This window comes from Peromyscus leucopus, chromosome 1 (assembly GCF_004664715.2).
Source record: "Peromyscus leucopus breed LL Stock chromosome 1, UCI_PerLeu_2.1, whole genome shotgun sequence".
In the NCBI taxonomy this organism is placed as follows: domain Eukaryota; kingdom Metazoa; phylum Chordata; class Mammalia; order Rodentia; family Cricetidae; genus Peromyscus; species Peromyscus leucopus.
The window spans coordinates 149,563,124-149,588,023 of NC_051063.1; the positions used below are offsets into that span (position 1 = coordinate 149,563,124).

Below are 24,900 nucleotides of genomic sequence, written 5' to 3' on the forward strand. Positions count from 1 at the left end.
AATGTACGTATGTGTACTATGTGTATGTCTGGCAACTGAGGAAGCCAGAAGAGTGCACTGGATTCCCTGAAGCTGGAGTATGGATGGTTGTGAACCACCATGTGTGTGCTGGGAATCAAACTTGTATCCTCTACAGGAGCAACAAGTGCTCTTAACTGCTGAGCCATCTCTACAACCCCAACATGACACTTTTAGACAATACACTTATTTCCATACATATATACACAGGCACACATCATATAGTTTACATATATATGCCCATATAAATACATACATATACACATACACAGTGTAAAGATGTACTAGATGCTACAAATATGGACACATAAATCCCCAAACATATACTCATGCACATGTACTATACACTATGTACATGTTATATGCATATGAACATGGATGTATATGCATACACTACATACACTATATAATATTTACACAGAAAGTATGTAACATGAACACACAGGACACACTACACACACAGGTACAGCTATGTGCCCACTATTCTATACACAGATAGGAACACGTATGCTTGCCACACTCATGCACACACACTCATATCCTTCCCACATCAGCCTTTCTATCTCCCAAGACCCTTCCACCTTGTAGGCCTGCCTGCTGCTGGAGTAAACCTGGTGTGTGGCCCTGCTTCAGCTGAGCCACGGAACCACGGAACCACGGAGAGGGGTGCCGCCAGTGTGCTGACAGGAGCAGTAGCGCTTGCTTTTGCTCCACTCCTTGGAGCCTTCCTCTCTCGGCAGTGAGTGGAACCTAGGAGACCATCTTTGTCTTCATGCATTGACAGATTTAAAGCAAGGAGCATCCTTCTCAGGCTGCTCTGCTGTGGCTCAGGCTTTCAGACATGGACTACCTTATTCTTGCTTCTCAGATGAGCATTTCCCATGTGGACATCCTGGGGACACACGGATGGAGGCCATGCATGCTTCCTGGCCATCTGCATGCTCTTTTGCCCCAGCACTCTCTGGTATGGTGGCCTACTCTAATTTATTCTTTGTGGGCTTTCTGCTCAAAGAATGAGAAACACAGGGGAAGAGGTCTCTAAAGTATGGCCTGTTACCCTGTTAGAACTTGGGGAAACTGAGGATAACGCATTTGTTCTCTTGTTGCAGTGAAACATAGCAAAAAAAACAAAACAAAACAAAACAAAAAACTCTACTGTTTAATAGGCACCATCAATGGAAACTAGAAGTCTATTTCCGTATAGCACCAAGGCTGGCTTTGAATTTAACACCCTCCTGTCTCAGCCTTAAGTGCAGGGATTACAGGTGCGCACTGTCCCTAAACAACAATTCTGGAGCATATGAAGTAGGAATAGTCACTGCAAAGTCAGTGTTTGTGGCATGCGACTTCTCACAGCAAAGTCCTCTTATTCGGCTCAGGGAAGGGGACCCTTGGTGTCTGAGTGTGACTATGATCAAGACCCTATGGCAAATCCCTGAGTACACGCACATGAGCCCCAAGGTTGCTCATCTCATTTCAGGGGAGCATCCCTGCTGCATAGAAAACTGCAGCCACTGTCTTCCTCAGAGCAAGACTTCCTACATAGCCTCATTTGTACATCAGTGGCAAGAGATGGCATTAATGCAATTTTGTCAAAACATACTGGCAAGCAGAGGTTTACCTTGACGACCTCATAAATTTTCCCCATTCAAATGAACAGAAAAGTATAGAGGTTGCACATTTCAGAATGAATGGCTTCGATTCACTTCAATTTCATTCTGACACAATATGATTAGGTTATGTTATATTTTGAGGAAAGGCAAAAAAGAAAAAAAAAAAAAGAAAGAAATGAAGCCACAGAGGCCATCTGGAATAAGAGAGATGGAATGGGAGGGCTGGGTTGTCTGTCACTGGGAGATGTCCCCACTGCTCCCCGCACGCAGCTCAAATCCTTGAGAGCATTAGCCAAGTGCTCCCATACCAACAGGCACCGCCTCCCCTCCTTCCTCCAACATGCCAATACCTAGACAATGGCCACAATAGGTTCTTCATAAACAAGCCATTTCTATAACGGCGGTTCTGGAAGTTTCCCTGAGGTGATAGCCAACTGTAGGGACGGGGAAGTGCTAAAATATTGAAAGCCCAGCACAGTAATCCTAATACCGGATGCACGTCCAAAGAAAAGAGAATCTGTGTGAGGTATCTGCTCTCCTGCCTGCACAACAGTGAAGAAACAGAACCAACACAAGCATCTGCCAGCAGAATGGAAAAATGAGCACATATATAGAAGGGAATAGTGTTTACTAATAAAAACAATGAAAAAAACTGTGTCATTTATGACAGCATGGATGAGCCTAAGGAACCTACGTTAAGTGAAATAAGCCAGGCAGATCCACAGATTGAGCCCACGGGCAGAAGCAAAATCAAGTGATGATGCGGAGCTACAGCGGGAGTGTGAGCAAAGAGTTGGGGTAGGAGTGAGAGCGGAAACTGAGATCAGTGATTGGCTACAAAACTGCAGTTGGATATGGGGAATAAATCATAATGCTTCATAGCATAGCAGTGAGCACAGTTCATAATTTACTTCTCTTTCCAAGTTGCCAGAAGAAAACGTTTTGAATGTCTTCAGCAGAAACAATAACTGGGATGATAGATGTGCTAGCCCTCATAGGGTTATTACACACTGTTCATATATATTTAAATATCCACAGCACCCTATGACTATGTACAACTATTACGTGTCAACCACAAAGATAAGATCTCAAGGCTGGTCACCTGGCAGTCCTTTCACACTCAGCTAGAGCACCAGCTAGAGCCCACACTGCCTGCTTTTAGCCGAAAATATTTTGGTCTGAGGTGCTGATAATCATAGTACTAGGTGCTCACAGGGAAACTGAGGAAACATCTGAGGAAGGCAGGCACATATAAGAAAGTAAACAAAGTACTTGTGTCACAGGAATCAAGCCAAATGGGCTGAATTTATAAATGAGCCCAGCAAACACGTCTAGAGAAATATAGAGGATACTGTGAAATACTAATAACACTAAGAAATGATTTGGAATGGAAGTGCAAGTGCTGACCCAATAAATGCACAGGAAAAAGAAGCAGGTCAGAGTGCCAGGGCAAGTGTGTCTTAGAAGCCGAGAAGAGGGGCTTCAAGAAGACAGCTGAGGAAGTTTATGAAGAATTCATGGGAATGAATGAGAACTGTCGAGCATTGTTCCACTAACAAAATTTCAGTAGGTCATGCAAACCTTTTCAGGCACTTAAGGTTTAAGACGTTCTCTGCAAATACTAGGGTTGAAGGCAGTTTTTGAGGAAACGTTCTTTTTGAAAGAAGCAAATGAATGTAGCCACGTGTCTCTTTAATGGACAGATGCCTTCTGAGAAATACGTCCCTGTGTGACTTCACACAGTGGCCTCCCACAGACCTGTGTGGCCCAGCCCAGGCTTTCAATGTGGCCTCTTTATGCCACTGAGAGGCAAGGTAAACGCTGAGGCCGCAGCCAGCAGAACCTGGCAGACTCTTTCACAGTCAAGCGTCTTGTCAGAAGTTCACACTAAAATAACAGTGAAAAGCACAGTGTAGGAAATATGTAAACACATACTCGATGACACTCACACTGACATCAATTATTTACTACCATTATTTATTATCAGCATGCTAATACTCTAGATGATGTGCGGCACTGTTACATAACTGGTAGTGCAGGTCTGTTCTCACCAGCATCAACCAAATCCTGAGTGATGCGCGACGGCATTGTAGCGGGTGAGATTCAGCTTCCTTATGATCTTGTGGGGTAAGCGTGGTAGCTGCATGACTTTAAATGTGAACAAGTAGAGAAGCTGACTTCTGCCTAAATAAACACAGGCCACCAAAAGAGCACCAACGTGACTGGGGCACGGCAGTAGGAGGGGTCAGGAGCACGTGACACAGTTCTCGGGGCGAGACAGCGTACTTCTAAGGTTTCAGAAAGAAAACCTAGACACGGGCTTTAAAAGGAGAGTGGAAATGACAGATGAGTAAAAGTGGAACACAGAATTTTAAATAGAAAAATCTAATCAGTCAGAGAAGAAAAATGAAAACAAAAAAGCTTGATTAAAATGTGCAATGTACAGTATTTTTATACAGCTATAGTGTGTACACTATACACAGTATAGGTATAGATATGAGATAATTAAAGTAAACTAAATGGATTAACTTCTCTACTTAAGAAAAAGATTGCTTTGGATGATGAAATAAAATATGATGGCCAAATTGCCTTCAAGAATCACACTTGGAATTGGAGCTGTAATTCTAGTATAGATGAGGCCCAAGTAACACCCACCCACCCACCCAACCTATATTCAATGCTGAGAGCAGGAGAAATAATCTTCCCCAGGAATAAGCTCCATAGTTTGGGTTATCCAATACCAAGTGGTCAGCCCTGATACCATATACATATGACTAATACTAAGCAGACTCAGCAGGCTGTGTTTGTGTATGTACATGTGTGCGTGTATATGTGTGTGTTTGTGTAACAATAATAATTAAAGAAAAAGAGGTCACGAACTTGAAGGGAATGAGGAGAGGAATGGGAGAGGTTAGAAGGAGGAGGGAAATGATATAATTATATTTTAATTAAAATTGTAAATAACAAGAAATCATTACATCTAAATATAAACAAGACATGAAATGCTCTTAGATGTTATGATTTCTCTGTGGCAAAAACTCGGGGTCGTCTTCTCAGAACAATTAGCTTTAACAAGACACTGTATGTATGTGGCTGCCCAGATGACAGGTAAGTGCAGAATGGTTTGCTTTCTCTTGTGTCTAGTCTTAGCAGAATTCAAATATGTGGAGAGGCATACCCAACAACATTGGATCCAAGGAACATGGAGCCAATTAAAGAGAAGACAGGACCCCATTGGGTCATAAATAGAATTGCAGTAAGGCTTACATGGAAGCATAAACACAGAAAAGCAGTGGAAACTTCTGACAAGGCAGTGAGGGAGTTTGCCTTAGAGAGTGACTTATAGGAAGCCGACAGAGCCAAGGGTAACAGCTAGACAGCGGCATGCTAGACCCACAGGGACCACAGACAGATCTGGGACAGCTGGGACTTTACAGTATGGTCCAGTTGACATTTAGTCCAGAGGGGAAAAAGGCAATCTGATCAATATGCAGGGAGGAAGCACTCTATAAGACAGCAGCCTAGAGCCTTTGCTATTGTTTATAAGAATTTCCAACTGTGGAAACACCTGAAGACTAAACTGACAAACAATAGGAAAAAGGCTTACTAATCCTGTATTTTATTTCCAAATCTAGAGAAGAGCTCATAGGCTGGGGCATTAATACTGTAAACACTTCTGTATGGCAAAGTCCTTTGAACACAAAGTCCTAAGGCAGATGACACAGTGGGATTTACACAAGGGTGTGGGTAGAATCGTGGGCCGATTCTACAAACGGATAAAGAAAAGCACACTGATTGAAAAATGAACCTTATGAGGAACCAGGCATGCAGTAGGGGAGAAGGCCAATGGACAAGCAAACCACAAGGTGAAAGTTAAGACAAGATTCCAGTTTTCACCTTTCCAAATGCCAGCAAGGCAAAGCCATAGCACCAACACACAAAGCGGGCAGGGGTAGAGGAAGCACCGGGTTTGCACTCAGTGAGCAGAGATGTGATCGGGGAGCTGATGGCAGGAAGCAAGCCACAGCAAGCCACAGCAAGCCACAGAAAGCTCATCACACGGCACTATCCTGTAGAGAGGGAAGCACTGGCCTGAGATTCATAGGACTAAGCATTTCTTTAAAGAGTTATTTATTTATTTATTTTTTATTGTGTATGAGTGTTTTGCCTGCATGTATGTATGTGCACCACCTGAATCCCAGTGCTCTACAAGACTAGAAGAGTGCATCAGAGCCCCTGGAATTAGAGATAGTTGTCAGCTGCCAGGTGGGTTCTGGGAATCGAACTTAGGTCCTCTGGGAGAACAGCTAATGCTCTTATTCACTGAGCCTTTCAGACCTATGTCACAACATTTATTATAGGTGTGTGTGTGTGTGTGTGTGTGTGTGTGTGTGTGTGTGTGTAAGACAGACAAATGGCAACAACACAAATCCAAGACAACCCAGGATGGCTATTCATACAGAAGGTCTAAATACATCGAGTAACAAAACGTAGCAAAAAGAGAAAGAACTAGTGCTTATTGCCTGGTAAAGGAAGCAGTTTGTGAGCCGAGTGTCTCCCTGACTATTAGTTTGCATCTGGAACAAGTTTATCAGGAGAAGGAGGTAGATTTGGCCGATCAGTGGTTAAAGACAGTGAGAGCTGGGAGGTGGGACAAAAAGCCTTTCAAGTACCCTTTTTAAAATCACTGTTACAAGTGTATCTTAGTCCGATGATAAAGAAGAACAGTAAAGAAGGAACACAGGGAACAATGATCGTGCTAGTGAATGACTTAGAGACTAAGCTGCCAGAAGTAACTGGAGGACCAGAGATATCTGTCAGGAAAAGCAGGACTCCCCAGCGTACGGCCTGGCTCTAAAGGCTTCAGTCACACTCTCCTGCTTTCTAGGGGAGACGTGGAGCCACAGATTCATGTTGCCTTCAGCCAGCCTGCTGTGAGGAGCAAGGCCTTGGGAGATCAGTTTGGCTCAGCTTGGTGGTGTTGACCACACTGTTCTCCACATCTGCAAGCCCCCAAGCCGGTTGGTACCTTGGGCAATCTCGTCCTGTCTCTGCAGGCAGGGACGCTCCACCTTGTGCCCAGGCTGGGGCAGTTCTCGCTCGGGCTGCTTGGCACACCTCCCTTCATTGAACACATGTGGCAGGTTGGCTGTGTGCCCCTGTCGGAGCTGCTCATAGTCACTCAGCGCAGCTGTCAGGTCCCAGTTTTTGCCTGTGGATAGAAATGACAAGACGTTATAGCAGAAGTGGGAGGATCCCGGCTGGCCTGGAGGAAAGGATGCTGACGAGCAGTGTCTGGAAGGAGACTCTGACACCCATAGTGGACCACCTGAACTAGGTGATCACAGCTCCTCTCATCACCTTTCATTAACACGGACACACACACACCTGTAAACACTGCGCCTCTAATGACCATCCAAGCGTAGCACTTAGGACTGTGCCAGGGGAGGAAATCCAGGCCACACGGCACTGGTTCTGGACACATAAGACGGAGCTGGGGAGCCTTACAGGCCAGGTTTCAGAAACAGCATGGCCGAACTTTCGAGCTCTTGGCACACAACTCATGGACATGTCGACTTTGGAGATTGCTGCACTGGAATGAAACTGATCACCCTCTGAAGGGCTTATGAATTTCCTAATCTCTCACCCATAATATCTATCCTTCCCAGAGACCGAGCCCTCTTCTTTCCCCCCATACTCTTACTTACCATTCATAACTCCTGGGAAAGAAGTGAAGTCAGGAACAGGCCCCCTGCAGCTTAAGCTACTACACAGCCACCATCTGGTAAAACTTTCACACATACTTGGAAGGCTGCCCAGATCACAACCCCATTAGGTCCTAGGTGAACGGAACTGTTCTTTGTCCTTAACCTTGATGATTTCATCTTGGTCTCGAGTAACAAAGCACAAAATGCAAAAAGAACAAAAAGAACTCCCAGATTCCCCCAGCCTTACATAGGAAAAGCAGAAGTGCAGCTTGAGATATTTCTCTTATTTTCAGCTGCAACCCTGTGAGTGCTACAGCTTGTTCAGCCTGCACACAGAGATGATGCACACCCCAGCTGAGCCAGGCCTGGATGCCCTCTTTAGTGACTATGATAATGAGCATGTCATTTCATACACAGAACCTTGGATTCCCTCTCCTTACAACAGGGTTAGTAAGATCCACCTGATGGGAACTGATATGAAGGTTAGAGGAGACAGAGATAGTGTTTTTAAGTACTCAACATATGGAAATCACTTAATAAATCATATTAATCCAGATAAAAGCCATGCTAGTTGGTAAGAATAGCTAGCCCAAACCAACTGGGTTTCTCAACAGAAAGATAGGACGTTTGGTGAAACTTTGTGTAGATGAGGGGAGGGGGTGCTGCCGTTATGTCGACCCACTTTTTGAATGTGGGTATGGGTGAGTGGTGGTCACAACAACAAACAGAGGAAGAAATTATAGACTACACAATCAGTGTACAAAATCCACTCATCTGACAAAACTCAGAGTTCTCATTACTTATCACCATTATCACCATTCAGGGTAGGCTTTTGCTCATGTCTGATTTATATTGCTTTCCTCAAGATCTCTAGTGCGATTTACAGCTGCAAATGCTTATGATTAAACTTCTACTTTATATTCTCGGGCCTCCCTACCTGGTGGGTGTGTGCAGAAAGGGATGCGGGAAAGCAGACAGGACACGAGGTGATACAGGCCATGGCACCTGTCCCAGACAAAGACTCAAAGCTGTCTCAGAAATGAAGTTAAGGTATAAGGAAAAGAAAACCAGGTCACAGGAAGCAGAGTTAGAACCATGAGATGGAAAATAAAGGGAGAAAATTAAACAAAGAAAGAAATGGTTAAAGAGGTAGAAAGAAAATAAGTGAAAGAGATACAAACAACCCCATAAGTAGGGTTCAAAAACAAGATGTGTAAAAAATAGAAAGAAAAAATGAATAAAAGCTTTAAAAACCAAAGTTTATGGGGCTAGAGAGTTGGGTTAGTGGTTAAGAATACTTGTTGCTCTTCCAGATGGCCTGTGGTTCAGCCCAGTACTCATGTCCAGTGGCTCACAACTGTCTGTAACTCCAACTCCAGGGGATCTGACACCCTCTTTTGGCTCTGTGAACACCCACACACATGGTATACACAAACATATACATAAATAAAATAAAGATAATTTAAAAAGTCAACTTACTGAAGTAAAATTTGGTTCTAAAGTGAAGTAACAGCCTTTAAGTATTGACTATCTTGTAATAGTCCATATCAACATATATGCTTCTAAAATCACCATATTCTAAAAGAAAAATCAATCTTGCAACATTTTTCTTGGCGGCAACATTCAAACCCAGGATCATGGGATCGCACCTATCTGATATTAAACAAGGGAACAGGTGTGAGCTAGAAAGGCTTTATACCTGCTGTGATAGATCAAGTTTCCTACATCATGAAAGTGTACATGAATCCATTGCCCAAGGTCTATGTCAAAGAACTAAGAGCATGGAAACACTCTGACAATATGTTCAAAGGTGGAGCATTGGGGGGCAAGCATGGAACCTCACAACTGGATTCAGTAGCTTCATGAGAAAGTATGTATGCATTCACAATACACACAAACACATATGCACAGATATACACACTCACAAACATATGTATAGACACACCACACATGTATAGACATACAGAGATAAGCACACATGCACAGACATGCACACACTCACAAGCACACATGGATACACACACAGATAAAAGCACAGATACACACACTTACAAGCACACGTGTATAGACACAGATAGATAAATACACACATGCACAGATACACACACTCACAAGCACACATATATAGACACACAGATAAAAGCACATATGCACAGATACACACACTCACAAGCACACATGTGTAGACACACACACGTACACACACAGAATCACACACATTTCTGCCGTTACATGACATAGCTTAGAAGAGCCTCTGTAAGAGCCCATCCAGGTTGCTGGAACTTACAGCTTCTAAAATTGAAGAGGAGGGGAGTGAGGAGCAGAAGGAGGGAGGAGGGACAGAGTATTAATTACTGAGGTATGCCACAGGTAATGAATTTAATTGTCTAAAGAAAAGAGAAAGAAGATAGAGCAAAAGAGCAGACTCAAAAGTAGCCATTAGTCAGCAGATGCAAGTTTTCTAAACACCAGGAAAATGCTTTAAGATAAAAAGCTAAGAAAACATAGTGGTTGACATTTAAAGTATGCATATATTAAAACAGAATATGTGACTGACCAATTCTTTCCCCCACAGCAACATGGGAATAGGCTTAACCCGACCTGTAAGGAGAAGGAATGAGTATTTGCTGTAAGGGATACAGCTGGTGGTGTGGCCTGACATCCCAGCCAGCTGGCGGGCTGAGGCAGGAGGAATACCCTTTCAAGGCCTGCCTGGGGCAAAGAGTGAGTCGAAGGTTGGTCTGGACAGCTCACTGAGACTATCTCAAAATAAAAAGTGGGTGGAAAAGCTGTACCACATTTTCTTTATCCATTTTTCAGTTGAGGGACATCTAGGTTTTTCCCAGGTTCTGACTTTTATGAATAATGCTGCTATGAACATAGTTGAGTAAGTGTCCTTGTGGTATGGTTGATCATCCTTTGGTTATATCCACAAAAGTGGTATAGTTGGGTCTTGAGATATATCAATTCCCAATTTTCTGAGAAACTGCCATGTCAATTTCCAAAGTAGTTGCACTCCCACCAGCAGTGGAGGAGTGTTCCCCTTACTCTGTATGCTCTCCAACATAAGCTGTCATTTGTGTTTTTGACCTTAGCCATTCTGACAGGTTTAAAATGAAATCTCAAAGTCATTTTGATTTGCATTTCCTTGATGGTTAAGGATATTGAACATTTCTTTAAGTGTATCTCAGCCATTTGAGTTTTTTTCTGTTGAGAATTCTCTGTTTAGCTCTGTACCCCATTTTTAAATTGGATTATTTGGTATTTTGATGTCTAGTTTCTTGAGTTCTTTATATATTTTGGAGATCAGTCCTCTGTCAGATGTGGTGTTGGTGAAGATCTTTTCCCATTCTGTAGACTGTATCCTTTGCCTTACAGAAGCTTCTCAGTTTCAGGAGATCCTATTTATTAATTGTCAATCTCAGTGTCTGTGCTACTGTTCGTATATTCAGGAAGTTTTCTCCTATGCCAATGCGTTCAAGGTTACTTCCTACTTTCTCTTCTATCAGGTTTAGTGTAACTGGATTTATGTTGAGGTCTTTGATCCACTTAGACTTGAATTCTGTGCAGGGTAATAGATGTGGATTTATTTGTATTCTTCTATATGCTGAATCCAGTTATGCAAGCACCATTTGTTGAAGATGCTTTCTTTTTTCCATTATATAATTTTGGCTTCTTTGTCAAAAATCAGGTGTCCATAGTGTGTGGATTTATGTCTGGATCTTTGATTCCATTGATCCACCTGTCTGTTTTTATGCCAGCATCATGCCGTTTTTATTACTATAGCTCTGTAGTAGCACTTGAAATCAGGGATGGTGATGCCTCTGGAAGTTCCTTTATTGTACAGAATTGTTTTAGCTATCCTGGGTTTTTGTTTTTCCATATAAAGTTGAGTGCAGGGGTGGAGTGGGGAGGTGAGGTGAGGGAGGTGGTACAGAGGTTGTGGGAGTGGCCAACCAATGATTGGTCCAGCTTCAGACCTATCCCAAGAGAGTGAGTCCACCCCTGACACTACCTGGAGCATCAGGACCCAGAGGTTGAATGACCCAGAGACCTAGGATAGAACCAAACATGATCAGGAAAAAAAGTCAACATAATGCTGCCTAAGGATATTCTGCTATACTCATAGATTGGTGCCTACCCCAATTGTCATCAGAAAGGCTTCATCCAGTAACTGATGGAAACAGATGCAGAGACCCACAACCAAGCATTGGACCAAGCCCGGGGAATCCTGTTGAAGGGAGGGAGGAAGGACTGTACAAGCTAGAGGGGTCAAGGACAGCCCAAGGGAACCCACAGAATCAACTAACCTGGGCTCATAGGAGCTCAGAGTCTGGATCAACAGCCAGGGAGCCTGCATGGGACCAACCTAGGCCCTCTACATATTTGTGACAGTTGTGTAGCTTGGTTTACTTGTGGGACTCCAAGAAGTGGAAGCAGGGCCTGTCCCTAATGGTTTGGCTGGCTTTTGGGAACATATTCCTCATACAGGGCTGCCTTGTTCAGCCTTAATACAAAGGGAGAGGCTTAGTCCTACCTCAGTTTGATATGCCATGCTTGGTTGATACCCACGGGAAGCCTGCCCCTTTCTGGATTGGGGTGGGAGGAGGGGAGAGGGAAGGTAGAGGGAGGGGAAGAGAGGAGGGAGGGGAAACTGCAGTCTGTATGTAAAATAAAATCAATCAATTAAGTAAATAATTATTGATTAATTAATAAAAAGAATGTCCACTGGGCTTCAATTCACATGTCTGATAGACATGATTTGTTTGCCTGGGTTCGAGTTGGTTCCTTTTCATTATTTATTTTTCCTTGAGATAGGGTCTTGCTATGTAGCCCAGGCTGGCCTTAAACTGCAATCCTGCCTCAGTCTCCCAAGTGCTGGGATTACTGGGCCTGTGCTACCATGCCAAGCTTGACTTAATATTTAATGAGTATGTTCACATTTCCAAACTAAACAGACTTAGGGCTCAATCACTTTGTATTGCTTGTTAAATAACAGTGAAAAGAAAATCAAGAATACATTTCAGCACTGGATGGTGATGGTGAGTATTTTGAGTAATCTTCAAGGAAAGTACTGAAATTATTGATTTTACAGTAATTTAATATTTATATATTAATTGGTCTACTATAAGGATTTATTTTATTTTTAATTATGTGCACGTGCATGAGTATGAGTGAGTACTGGTGTGTGTGGATCCAGAGGCACTGGATCCCCTGGAGCTGGAGTTATAGGGAGTTGTAAGCGGCCTGATATAGGTGCCAGGAATTGAATTCAGGTCCCTTGAAAGAACAGTACATGCTCAAAACCACCAAGCCAACACTCCAGCCTTTAATCAGTATATTTCATGCTAAAGAAACAAAAGTTTTTTGTTTTTCAAGACAGGGTTTCTCTGTGTGTAGTCCTGGCTGTCCTAGATCTCATTCTGTAGACCAGGCTGGCCTTGAACTCACAGAGATCCGCCTGCCTCTTGCCTCCTGAGTGCTGGGACTAAAGGTGTGTGCCATCACCACCCGGCCATAAAAAGTTTTGATTTGGTTATTTATCTTAAAAAATAAAAGGAAAACAGGTTGAAATTGTATACACAGTAGATCCTAACTTTCTGTTAACACAGTCCACACATGGAATCACCTTATTGTTATATGAATGTATAAGTACTTCTGTACTTACATATTGAGAAAGTATATGCATGAACCCCACCCACGCTTACAAACACAGTATAATTTTTAAGTCTTTGCATATGTCTGTATTCAGAATACAATTAATCTAAGCAGCCGTGCAAATGTAGGGAGAAGCATTTTCATAGCAGCCGAAGAAACAGCTACACGGAGAGGCAAAAGCTACAGGCAAGGCTGCACACAAGGCTATGCTGTTTGGTGGCCCTGAGTACTCGAGGACACACCTGAGTGTCGATGACATAAAGGTGAATGAAAACGACTCTGTGCTTTGAAGAAGCAGAAGCAATAACTGGATCTAAGCATGCATGGGACAGCTGTGGTGACCTGTGATGGCCGAGGGGTGTGTGGTGTGTGTGTGTGTGTGTGTGTGTGTGTGTGTGTGTGTGTGTGTGTGGACAAGGAGTCTGCACAGGGGGTATACACCGATCAGTTGGGAGTAAGGAAATGGAGCCTTCTCAGAGGAAAGGAAGAAGGCAGTGCAGGGCGGTTTGCACAACCTCCCCAGGGAATCACACACAAGGGACAGCACCCAGGAGATTGGAGCTGAACAAGGAAATGAGATGTAGTGTGGCCACAAGGTGGCAGTAGAACACACAGCTTTCCTGGAGCTGCTCTGGCAAGTATTCTCTGGAAAGATGTCCACTGCAGGGGAGGTAGAGCAGGAGCCTGAGGGAGAGGGAGGCTGCTGCTCAGAAGGGAAGGAGTATAAGGCAACTCCCAGGAGAGACAGACTAAGAGATGGAGCCCAGGGGCTGGTTTGTTTGCCATGAAGCCCTGACTGCTGCAAGCTGCCAGACAAGGCCTCACCCATGATTCTGGGCGCATCTCTGGGTACATCCCTGGCGCTGGGTAAGGGTCTCTCTGGATGAGATGAACATCTGGATCTGTAGGCTGTGTGAAGCTGTGCAGCCTTCCCAGGGAGGTTGGGCTGCATCCAGTTGTCACCGGAGTGGAATGAAAGGCTCACAGGGAGGCAGCCCTGCTGCAGGGGAGAGCTGGATGTCACCGTTAGCCCTGCTGGCCTCCAGCCTCCCTACTGCAAATCCTGGGACCCATCGGTTCTCATAGCTAATTCCTTGAATAGTTAATGAGCTAATTAATGAGCTAATTCCCTGATTCCTTGTGATAAGTTTATGTCGTTCCCACCTCTCTCTTCCTTTCTGTATATACATACGTGTCTTCCAATAGGAAACGTAGACATAGACTCAGAGCAGACAGTCTCTAGGTCAGAGAGCTTGGGGTCAAATCAGCACAAAGCTGTTTCTTATCAGTTCCTGGGCAGTGGGCGGGGGAGGGGTGAAAAGAACAGGCTATGGAAAATAAGAAGGCTCTAGATGAGCGATTCTCAACCTGTGACCCCAACAGGGGTCGAATATCAGATATCCTGCATATCAGTTATTTGCATTATGATTCATAACAGTAGCAACATTACAGCTATGAAGTAGCAACAAAATAGTTTTATGGTTGGGGTCACCACAACATGAGGAATTGTATTAAAGGGTCACAGCTTTAGGAAGGTTGAGAACCACTGCTCTGGATAAACTCTGCTTGTTTAGACTATATTCAAGATGACTGAATATTTAGGGCTGGGGGAATAGATCATCCTCAGAGTCTCTGCCTAGTATGTGTAAGACCTTTGACTCCAAGCACCACCAAAAAAATCAGGGATGTGGAATTGTGAGTTTGGAGATGGCATATTTTTGAGCTAAAGCGTCTCATACTTCAACAAAGAAATAGCCAAGCAAGGGGTCATATAGTCAACCTTTGAATCATTTAAATAACAGAAGGTTAGCAGGACCAAAATGATAGTCTCCCAGGTAGAGTTTTAGAAAACATCTAATTTTAGGTTAAAGCCTCAAGATGGATTAAAAAAAATTACTTGATTTCAAAGACAAGAGTGCATTCAGGGAACGGCTTATCTCCTACAGACACATTCTTCTGCCATAAGGTGTCCAGGTGTCCCGGTGTCCAGGCAACACCATGCTACAACTGCTCCCGTGGAGGTGTTGGGGGAGGAGGCTGTTGGGATAGTATGCCATGGAGTAGAAAGCTGTAACTAACTTGTGGTTCAATCCTTCTTCTCACTGAGCTGAATCCTCCCTTCAGCCAGCCTGAAGCCATGTACTGAAATCAGCAACAGCAGGTAGCAGCTGCTTCCTTACCCCAAGACATAACTAGGATACTTAACGCCCCCCAGAGGTGTGTGGGTACCCATGTGAGTGTACATGCTACAGTCTCGGCCCCAGCTTCGAACTTTGTAAGGTGGTGCTGATGGGAGGAAGTTAGGTTACTGGAAGCATACTCCAAGGGAATTATGGACTTTCCTTGCCTTCCTTCCTCTTCCACTTCCTGGCTGGAAAGATTGGCAGTTTTGCTCTGTGACATGCTGCTGTCACCAGATGCTGCTTCACCTCTGGCCTAGAACAAAGGCACCTAGTAATTACTGACCCCAACCTCCCAAGCTGTGAGCCTTCCTTCTTTCTAGATTACCTCTTGCTACGGTGCTGGAGAGCGGACTAACGCAACTAGGCCAAGCGTCCATTGTTGTAAAACTTAAGAGAATGAAATCAGCTGTCGATGGAGTCCAGATTTACACGACAGTGAAAGTGTGCTCTGCCGAGGCTGACGGAGGCCTTCTGGGAGGGGTACCCGCCAAGGGCCCTCACTGTGGAGAGCCCACCCTAAATGCGTATCCTGTGCTGTCAGTCTGCATGGGATTTAAGACCTCATTCCTTCCAGCTAAACTGTCTTAGTTAAAATTCCCCAGGCAGGCTTGAAAAACTACAAGAAGATCAAACTAAATCCTGCAGATCTGAGAAATAAATCACCTCATGTGTCTTGGATGTTTGCCAGGCTGGCCCCCAGGAGGAGTTTGAATATGTCACTTGGAAGAAAAGTCTTCTAGCTCTTTCTATCCATTCCCCCACTCCCCTGGGAAGTCTACCAGCTCCCCTCTACAGTGTCCATGTACCACAAGGTAGACAAAGAAGGCTGCCGCCACCGGGGTCTGAGCCTCACACCAGGGAGGAGGACCAGCCGCGATGGGGTCCATAAGCACATAATGAAGCGCACAGTTAGCAGCTGTCTGTGGGTGGTCAGCCATCCACACAACAGAAAGGCTGATGGGCTCTAAGGATATTTTCTGCTTGTTTGGAATCAAAGAAATCTGCTGAGATCCTGTCTATAAAAGAGTAAAGGCATATTAATGCAGGAAGAGGGATTTGGGGGAGCTGTGACTTTTCCCAACCTGTCCAGTAGACAGCTTGGAGCAGCAGGTGTGTTGATGGCAGAAGTGTGTTGGGTATGGAATGGGAGGGCACACTTGCCCAAGAGACCATGTCTACCAAAGGTGCTGCATCCATTGAAGAGGCCACCTCCACCACTTGTGTCCACCCAGGATGCTGTGTCCACCAAGGAGGCTGTCTAGTATATAAGCTGGATTTACCTTGGAGACTGTCTACTTAGGAGACTATGTGTACCTAGGAGGTTATGTCCGACAAAGAGGCTGCACCTCTTCTGGAGACCATTAAGCATGGAGTACATGTCTACCTAGGAGACCCCATGTCTTTTCAGGGCTTTCCAAGTCTTCCCAGGAGACCATGTCTACACAGGAGACCCTATCTACCCAGGAGATTCTGTCTACCTAGAGGGCTGTGCCCACCAAGCAGTCTGTGTACCATGGAGCAATGTTAACGAAGTGAGCAGAAATTCAGGGGTGCCTAGTCCATAATACTACCAAGACAAGTGACTAGGTCTCTAATAGGTGACGGCAGGCAAAGGGCCTCCCCCAGGGAGGAAGGGAATACTGCAGCTATTTGGAGGAGAGCATTTCAGTTATGAGGATGGCGAGATCGACCACAGTACAGATCTGTTCCGATGTGTCATCCTATGATGACCTGGGGGTGGTGGTCTGTGCCTGGAGTGCATGGGGTGGGGCTGTGGTAAAGGCCCTGGATTTTATTTTGGGTGACAGAACACTGGCCAATTTCCATCTGTAGAGAGAAATGTTCTGATATTCTTTATTTTATTGTTTTGTTGATGGTGGGTTGAACAGTGGTATGGATACTGAAGGCTCAGTTGTGTGCTCAGTTGGATGTGCTTCGTGGATTTGGAAGCACTCAATCCTGCCAGCACGGCCATCATGCCCCTTCCTCATCAGTCTCTCTGTCAGTGTTTCTACTGCCTACAATATTATCACACACTGAACGGCTTACAACAACGTGAGTTCTTCTCATGATTTTGTAAGCCAGCTGTGCGGAGGCCTCAGCTAATTTCCTTGTTCCAAATCTCAGAAGGCAGCACTGTGGTCCCTCCTGGATGCTAGAAGAGGGTCAGCTTTGAGGCCCGATCCTGTCTCAGGCGGTTGGAGTACTGAGTTTCTGTGTCAAGCTCTCAGCTGACGGTGCGCTTCCAGACGCCACTCAGGATCCTTGGCTGGTGTTCCTCCTCCGTCGTCCAGCAAGCAGCGGAGGGCTGCTTGACCGTCACACCTCGTGTCCTTGTCCCTCCCTGTGTCTGCAGCCTTCATTTGTTTTTAAGAACCCCTGGCACTGACTTGGATTGCCAGATTAGGGCATAATTTCTGTTACAATCAAATGATTATCAGCCCAAATCCTGTCCGCAGAGTTCCTTTGTAGCACCACTGTAGCCGCTCTTTGTCTGAGGGAGATGTGTCCCACAGCTTGTGGGAGATGTCTGAAGCTGTGGGTGTGCCAGACCCTCAGAGCAGGTCTGAGAAACCCCACCTTCCTTGTTAAGCCACGAGTCTTCACCTTTCCACTCACAGGAAGCACCTCACCCCTCTCTGCTGTCTCCCAGATGCCACTACCTCCACTTTTGTGCTTTGGGGGTCACTGTCAGGTAAAATAAGGACCACCTGAACGCATACACAGCATGATATAGGCGAAAGAATGATTCATGTCCTAGTTAGGGTGAGACAGAATAGTGCAAACTTTTATCAATTTTTTTTTGAATTTCAATTTAATAGTTTTGAACCGCAATTGACTATCAGCAAGAGAATTTATGGACAAGGAAGACAAGGACAGGGGCATGACTGTAGCTGTGCCAGCACATGGCTCCGTATTCGGGAACAGGAATCTTGGCAATCATCTTTCAGACATTTGTCTACCAGGTAGCCTTGTGCTGGAGCTTTGAACAAATGGACCCTTGCAATACATACTGCTTGATATCTTCACTCTGGCTCAGAAAAAGAGGTCTGAGATTCAGCCATGTTGTAACATGCATCGTAATTCATTTATTTCCATTGCTGAGGTATATTCCATTGTATGCACACAGGAAGGTGTGCTTATCCATTCATTTACATGCTGAAAGATGCCATGTTGCTTGCAGATTTTTATGGTGAACAGAATTGTTAGAAATCCTTTCATGTACGAGTCCTTGTTGTAAACATACCTCTTCAATTTTTTAAATCAGTTAAAAGTCTCACCTTTTAGAGAATTCCCAGTGTGCAGTACAATTAACTACAGTCAGTCTTAAAACTATAGTAATTCATCTGAGCTCCACCTGGGCAGCTTTCTCCTCTCCCAAGCTTTGGCCTGGGAGCTTAGCCTCCAGGACCCTCAGGATGCTCGGTGCTGTCTCTCACACCATGCAGCCTGGGAGCTTCTGCACAGGGTGCTCATCCTGGCAGGTGTCCTGCTGGTTTTAGGCATTTGATTATGGGAGCTTTCCTATACGCAGAAATAGACACAGGATTGTAACGGTTCTACCAGATTCCACAGTCCAGCTCTAACAAGAATCAACTCATGGTTTCCCTTCTGTCCTCATCCACGTCACCTCCCACAGCTGGGTGAGGCATCCTAGCATGGGGAATGGGTTCCCAAAAGCCAACTCAAGTGCCAGGGACAGGTCCTAATCCCATTGCTAGGAGCCCCACAAACAGACCAAACTACACAACTGTCACACACATGCAGAGGGCCTAGGTGGGTCCCATGCGGGCTCCATAGCTGTCGTTCCAGAGTCCCTGAGTGCCCATGAGCTCAGATGACCAAACTTCTAAGATACTTCCTCTGGCCTGGCCCCATTCAGGACACAATGTATCACAGTATCATTTCATCCATCAGTATTTCAGCATGAACCTTTCCTTTCACAGTAACATTGACAGGCAAATACTAAGTTCTTGAAATCTTCAGAGGCCCAGTAACGCTGTGTTCAATTCCCAGTTTGTCTTGCAATTTTTCATTTTTCAGTATTTGTGAATAAGCTTTCAATTGGTGTACTATATTATCATTTGTCCGCAGATCTCTTGACTTTTTGTGTCTATGCATGTGTGAGTGAGAGCATACAGAGGTTCGAGGGCAGTCTTGGGTGTCAGCCCACATACTTCAGGACAGGGCCTTCTGTAGTCATTATTGTGTATGCCAGACTAGCTAACACCCCCCCACCCCATCCCCGCGCGCCCCTCCGAGCTTCCAGGGATTCTCCTCTCTCCACATTCCATCTCACTGCAGGGTTGCTGGGGTTGCAGATATATACTACCATGTCTGGCTTTATATGGGGTCTGGGATCTGAACTCAGATCCTCAAACTTGTGAGACAAGTTCTTTACCCACTGAGCCATCTCCCCAGCCTAAAGAAGTTTGGTAATGGGGAAGCCATTTGCTTTGCCATTTTAGGTTAAAAATGTCTAGTCTTGGGGCTGGATATGGAGCTGAGTGGTACAGCACACACTTAGTATGCTCCAGGCTCTGGCTTCTTTCCCTGCCATGTAAGAAAAATGAAAAAGGATCTAGTGGAATGGAGTGAAATGGCAGGGCTCTTCCAAAATCGGTGGTCCCCACGTAGGGGCCTGTGCTATCACTGCCTGGTCATCTGGACTCTCCGTGATTGCCCTTCAAGATGCTCTCTGAACAGCAATGTGGATCTGTTCTACCTGGATTCCATGGCCAACTGGTAGATAGTAGGGCCTTTTGACTTTTACTAAAAAGGTCTTCCCTTCACTTTCCCCTTTCTTGTGGAGTATTTTTGCAATGATCTCAGTCAGCAGCTGCTGTCCCCACACCATGGGCAAGATTTCAAGGGCCGAACAGAAATGCCAGTGAATGACCTGTTATTGTGACTGTCAAGCAATTGGCAGCTGCCTCTCTGCATGAGTTGGACCAAGAAACTGCATCAGAAGCAGTTTTCCAAACTACACATTTTTCAACCCTAAGAGACCAGGAAAAGAGGCTATACTTTCTCAGAAACAACCTGAAGAATTCTCGGTTTCAAATGATCAGCTCAACTAGTTACCATGCATCTTCAATTAGCTGGGTAGCTCAATACAAGAGACAGGGATATGCTATGTCCTCCAGGCTACCCTGGACCTACTAGGCTCAAGTGATTCTCATGTCTCAGACTACCAGGTAAGGTGGTGCTGCAGGTGCACACTGTGCCTGGCTCCTTCTCTGCCCTTCTTTCTGAGGAATACAATTTAACCTATTCACCTTTGTTTTCTCTGGTTTTCCAAATTCCATAAAGATTCTGGAGAATCATACAAAAACAGACAGACAGACAGACAGACAGACAAAACCAACAACCATGAGATGCTAATTTCCCTATTACTGGTTTTCCTATGTGAGATCCTGCTGCTTTGTTCAGGAGTTGTTTTCTGTGGTGAACAAGGCAACGTGTGGGCTTGTTGCTGGAACATCTTGGTGGAGCCTTGAGGCCTGACTTTCACAGTTACTGTAGAACTGAAGCGCTGCTTCCCTTCAGGTAGGGATGGGTGCTTCATGAGCAACTCGTGTGCTTGGCTCCCTTTCAGAAATAGTCCTAATTAACTTAATTAATAGATGCAAAGTGTCCAGACAGTGTCTAGCACATCGATGTTAGCCACATTTTTTTTCCTTTTTAAAAGTTTTGCAGTCTATTGGAGTATGGATTGCTTCATTTGAAAAATAAAGGTTAATTAGGCAGCTCATAAAAGGGTTTATTAAGCCATCTCTTCAGCAATTATCGAAAACATGCTTGCATCTTTCTTTGTGGAGTGCTGTGGAAGGCAGCGCACACAGAGCCAGGGGGAGGGTGATGTGGCTTTTGTAGAGTGCGTCTCTTCTCTGGTGGTCTAGGTTCAGATGCTGGTTCTGAATGGGTGGTACTGGGCTCTGCTCTGTCCTGGCAGTGGAACCTCCAGAGACTTTTCTTGGCATCAGCTTTCCCAGATAGTCAATGGGAAATCTAACCTCTCCATTGCTAATTCATTGTGAGAAAAGAAATGATAGTATATTTGAAGAGTCCAATGTCTGGCATACAATGACATCCCTAGATGTATATTTTACTAAGAGCTAATGTATATTTTATTAAGAGTTACTAGAAGAAAGGAACTCAAAGGCCCAAACATAAAGAAATAAGGAGAAAGATCACTAATAACCCTGATCTGTACAGTGCACAGCGCTGAAGGGTCACACCAAGTTCCTCTAGCACTATAATTTTAAGTCAATCAAAAGTTTTCATAAAATGTCCTATAGACAGCATCATTAACAATGCTATTTTCTTTGTTTTAAAGAACGTCTAATTAAATAAGGAAAATAAGTCTGGAGTTTCTGACCTACCTTGAAAGGTGCTGTGGTTTGACTGTGAAATATTCTCCACAGACTCATGTACCTGAACACTTGGTCCCAGCCAGCGGCAACATTGTAAGAGGATGTAGAACCCTTAGAAGAGGAGCATCGGGCTGGAGAGATGGCTCAGTGGTTAAGAACACTGGCTGCTCTTCAGGAGGACCCAGGATCAATTCCCAGCACCCACATGATAGCTCACAACTGTCTGCAACTCCAGTTCCAGAGGATCTGACACCCTTACACAGACATACATATAGACAAAACGACAATGCATGTAAAATAAAAATAAAGAAAGAGTAGCCTCCCTGAGGAAATGGGTTGCTATGGGTGGCTTTGAGGTTTTATGGTCTGGCCCCACTTCCTGTTCACTTCCTGCTTCCTGACCTACCAGGAAGTGAGAAAGAAAGCAGCCTGGACTCCTGCTGCTCCAGTCAAAAGCTGTTTCCAATGCCACACCTTCCCCACCATGAGGCATGCACCCCCAAAGCCACTCAAGCAAACAACCTTTTCCCTCTGCTTCTTGTTCTGTACTGGTCACAGCCATGAGAAAAGTGACAGAGGGGACACGGGGAGAGTGTAGGTAGACCGAGGGTCGTGATGGGATTAAGCAGAAGCAGAGGGTGGTGGGGCTGGAGAAAGGGAAAGTGAAGGGTCTCAGGAGGTGATGGAGCAGGAGGATGGAGCAGGGCCAGACGCTGAAGGGACTGGAGTACCTAGGGGAGGAGCTTGCTCTGCAAGTTAGGAAGGTGCTCCTCAGCCAGTGGTTCATCTTTCCCAAAACTCACGTTTAAATTCAGCGGCAACTGTGGCAGTGCCGAGCTAACCTTTACAGGGGATTCGCACCTTTCTCATGGGAAGGAATTCTCGCTCTGGAAGGACGGGATTAGCTACCAGCAGGATGCGATATAAGGTGTAGATGTAGTTGTCCCTCTTTGGTACACCTAGTGTCCTTCTGATTTCAGCCATTCTACATCTCATACCCTCACTGGGATGGGCTGACCACAGTGACATGCTCTTCTTGACTCCAGAATAAGCTGAAGAAAACCTCTATTGCTTACAAATTATCTAGCCACAGGTATCCTGTCATACCAACAGAAAGTGGACTTCACAGAGTTTCACAGCTTTGGGGGAAGAGCATCTGTTGCTCTGACTTTGTCCTTGGCAATGTGTGAAGACTGACAGAAAGGAGACAGGTGGCAGGTGGCAGGCAGGGACACCTTCCATCTGCAGGCAGATCCTGGTTCACTTTCTTGTCTACATCTTTTTATCTTGTTGTCCCAATCTGGTCTCTCAGCCAGGGTCTGTGTCCTTACAACTCTCTTCCTGCCCTCTCCGTATCATACTGGGATTCTTATGGCAGGATTTCCCCCTCCTTTCAATCTTTTAACATTGAAATAAACAAAGTATGCTCATAGGGTAAATTATACTCATAAAATTTAAAATAGCATAAGAAGGCCCAGGTCCCTTCTGTCCATCTTTGGACACCACTACATCTTCTGATCCTTCAGCACCTTCTAGATTCCTAGAAGGATTCAGTATCTCCACCCTCCTGGCCACACCTACCCAGGGCCTGCCTATGAGAACATTTCAACCTTTATAGCAGCAAATAACCTGATGCCCTAAACAACCCTCGATGTATGGAACTGTATTGCCTTTGCATGTCAAGAAGCAGCTGGGACCAGGTGACTTCGCCATTCGTTTTTTTTTCCTGGTGGCTGCAGTTGGATACTAGGCAGTGCAGAGGATGCTACAGGACTCAGAAAATGACCTCAAGCCAAAGGCCAAGGAGCTATCATCTCATTAGGTTACAATGGCTGTTAAGAGAAAGGAAAGTAAGTAAAAAGTGTGGTATGGGGGGTGGATGGAAGCCTTGCACATTGCAGGCTAGAATGCAAATTACTATAGCCACAGTGGAGAAGAGCATGGAGGGTTCTTGGCAAATTAAAAACATAGCCAGTATATGATTCAGCAATCCAACCACAGGGCATGTATTCAAGGGCATAAAATCAATATATCAAAGAGTCATCTGCACCTCCACATTCATTGAAGCACTATTTATAATAGACAAGAATTAGAAACAATATAATTAATTGCCCACTATCAATTGATTAGCAGATGACAAAGTGTGATACAAGGCCACTGTGGATCTATTTGCTATAAAACATGAAATCCTGTATTTTGCAATAGCATGGGCGAATGTGGAGGTCATTAGAGGAAGGGATATAAACCAGGAACAAAAACACAAATACTTCATTAGTTTACTCATTGGTTGCACTTTTTAAAAAAAGCTGAACTGCCTACCCCTGTGACCTCCTTAAGGACCAAATGTCCCATTTCCTCTCTGTGCCCCTTTTTGCACACACCCTTCAGTTAAGGAGGCTCAACTTGTGCCACTAACCCCATCCACACCTGCCAGATCTCTCTAGCCCACAACCCTAGCTGGAAAGTCCAGGCTTCCCTTATGACACCCCCACTCCAGCTACCCCACCGACCCCACACATCCTGACTCCATACATCCTGACTGCATACACCTGGCCCTTTCTCTAGGTAGATGCAAGATTCCCAGTGCCAGCTCTACCTACCTTCACAACCTGAGAACTACCCCTTTCCAGGGAGGGGCACTAGACCAAGCCGGTAACTCTACCCTCCTCTGTAAACTGCCTAATGGCCCCACGTCCTTGCCTTTCTAAAACCCTCTTTACATACATCCCTCTGGTAGGGAAGACTCACTTGTGCCACCAGCCACACCCACCTGAGGAATGTCCTTATCCTCATCTCTAGCCTGGGGTTAAACCAGCAACTCCACCCACCTCAGTGACTCACTGGAGGACCATGAGTCCCACACTTGCCTTTTAGGTAAAAAAATCCCATAATCATGTAGGCAACTTGGACAGCACCCATTGAAGAAAAGTGCTCAGACTCCTGAAGACTGATGCTGAGAATCCTCTAACTCTATAGAAAGTCTGCTCCTGGGCTTAGAAACCTCAGCTTAAACTTAGCTGGGTCTAATTCTGAAAACCCATTTGAACATCAACACAGAAGTGTCTGAAGACTGAATCCCAAGCCTCATGTAGCAACCTGACAAGTTGGGATAACAGGCAGGAGAACATGAAATACCCACCCAACAAAAGAGAGACAAGAGTTCTCTACCAAGAAACACCACTAACTACCTAGTTTGAGATATCTAAGACCCACTGCAAAATCTCAAATATGAATAACCGAAACAAATGTCCAACAGAAATTTTAGTCACGTAGTGATGTCACCTGAGAAAATTGACTTGGATGACCTACAAGAAGATTATATTGTAATATTAAATGGCAGTAA

The 24,900-nt window shown here is 44.9% G+C and overlaps 1 protein-coding gene across 3 annotated transcripts in view; it reads right to left on the minus strand.

Moving 5' to 3' along the window:
* The window catches only part of Otud7a (OTU deubiquitinase 7A), a 302,964-nt gene that overhangs the window by 64,778 nt on the left and 213,286 nt on the right, over positions 1-24,900 (minus strand). For all 3 annotated transcript variants that reach the window (XM_037198954.1, XM_028872848.2, XM_028872850.2), the window contains exon 5: positions 6,661-6,843. In XM_037198954.1, coding sequence (XP_037054849.1) covers positions 6,661-6,843 — 183 coding nt within the window. The remainder of the gene's footprint in view (positions 1-6,660; positions 6,844-24,900) is intronic.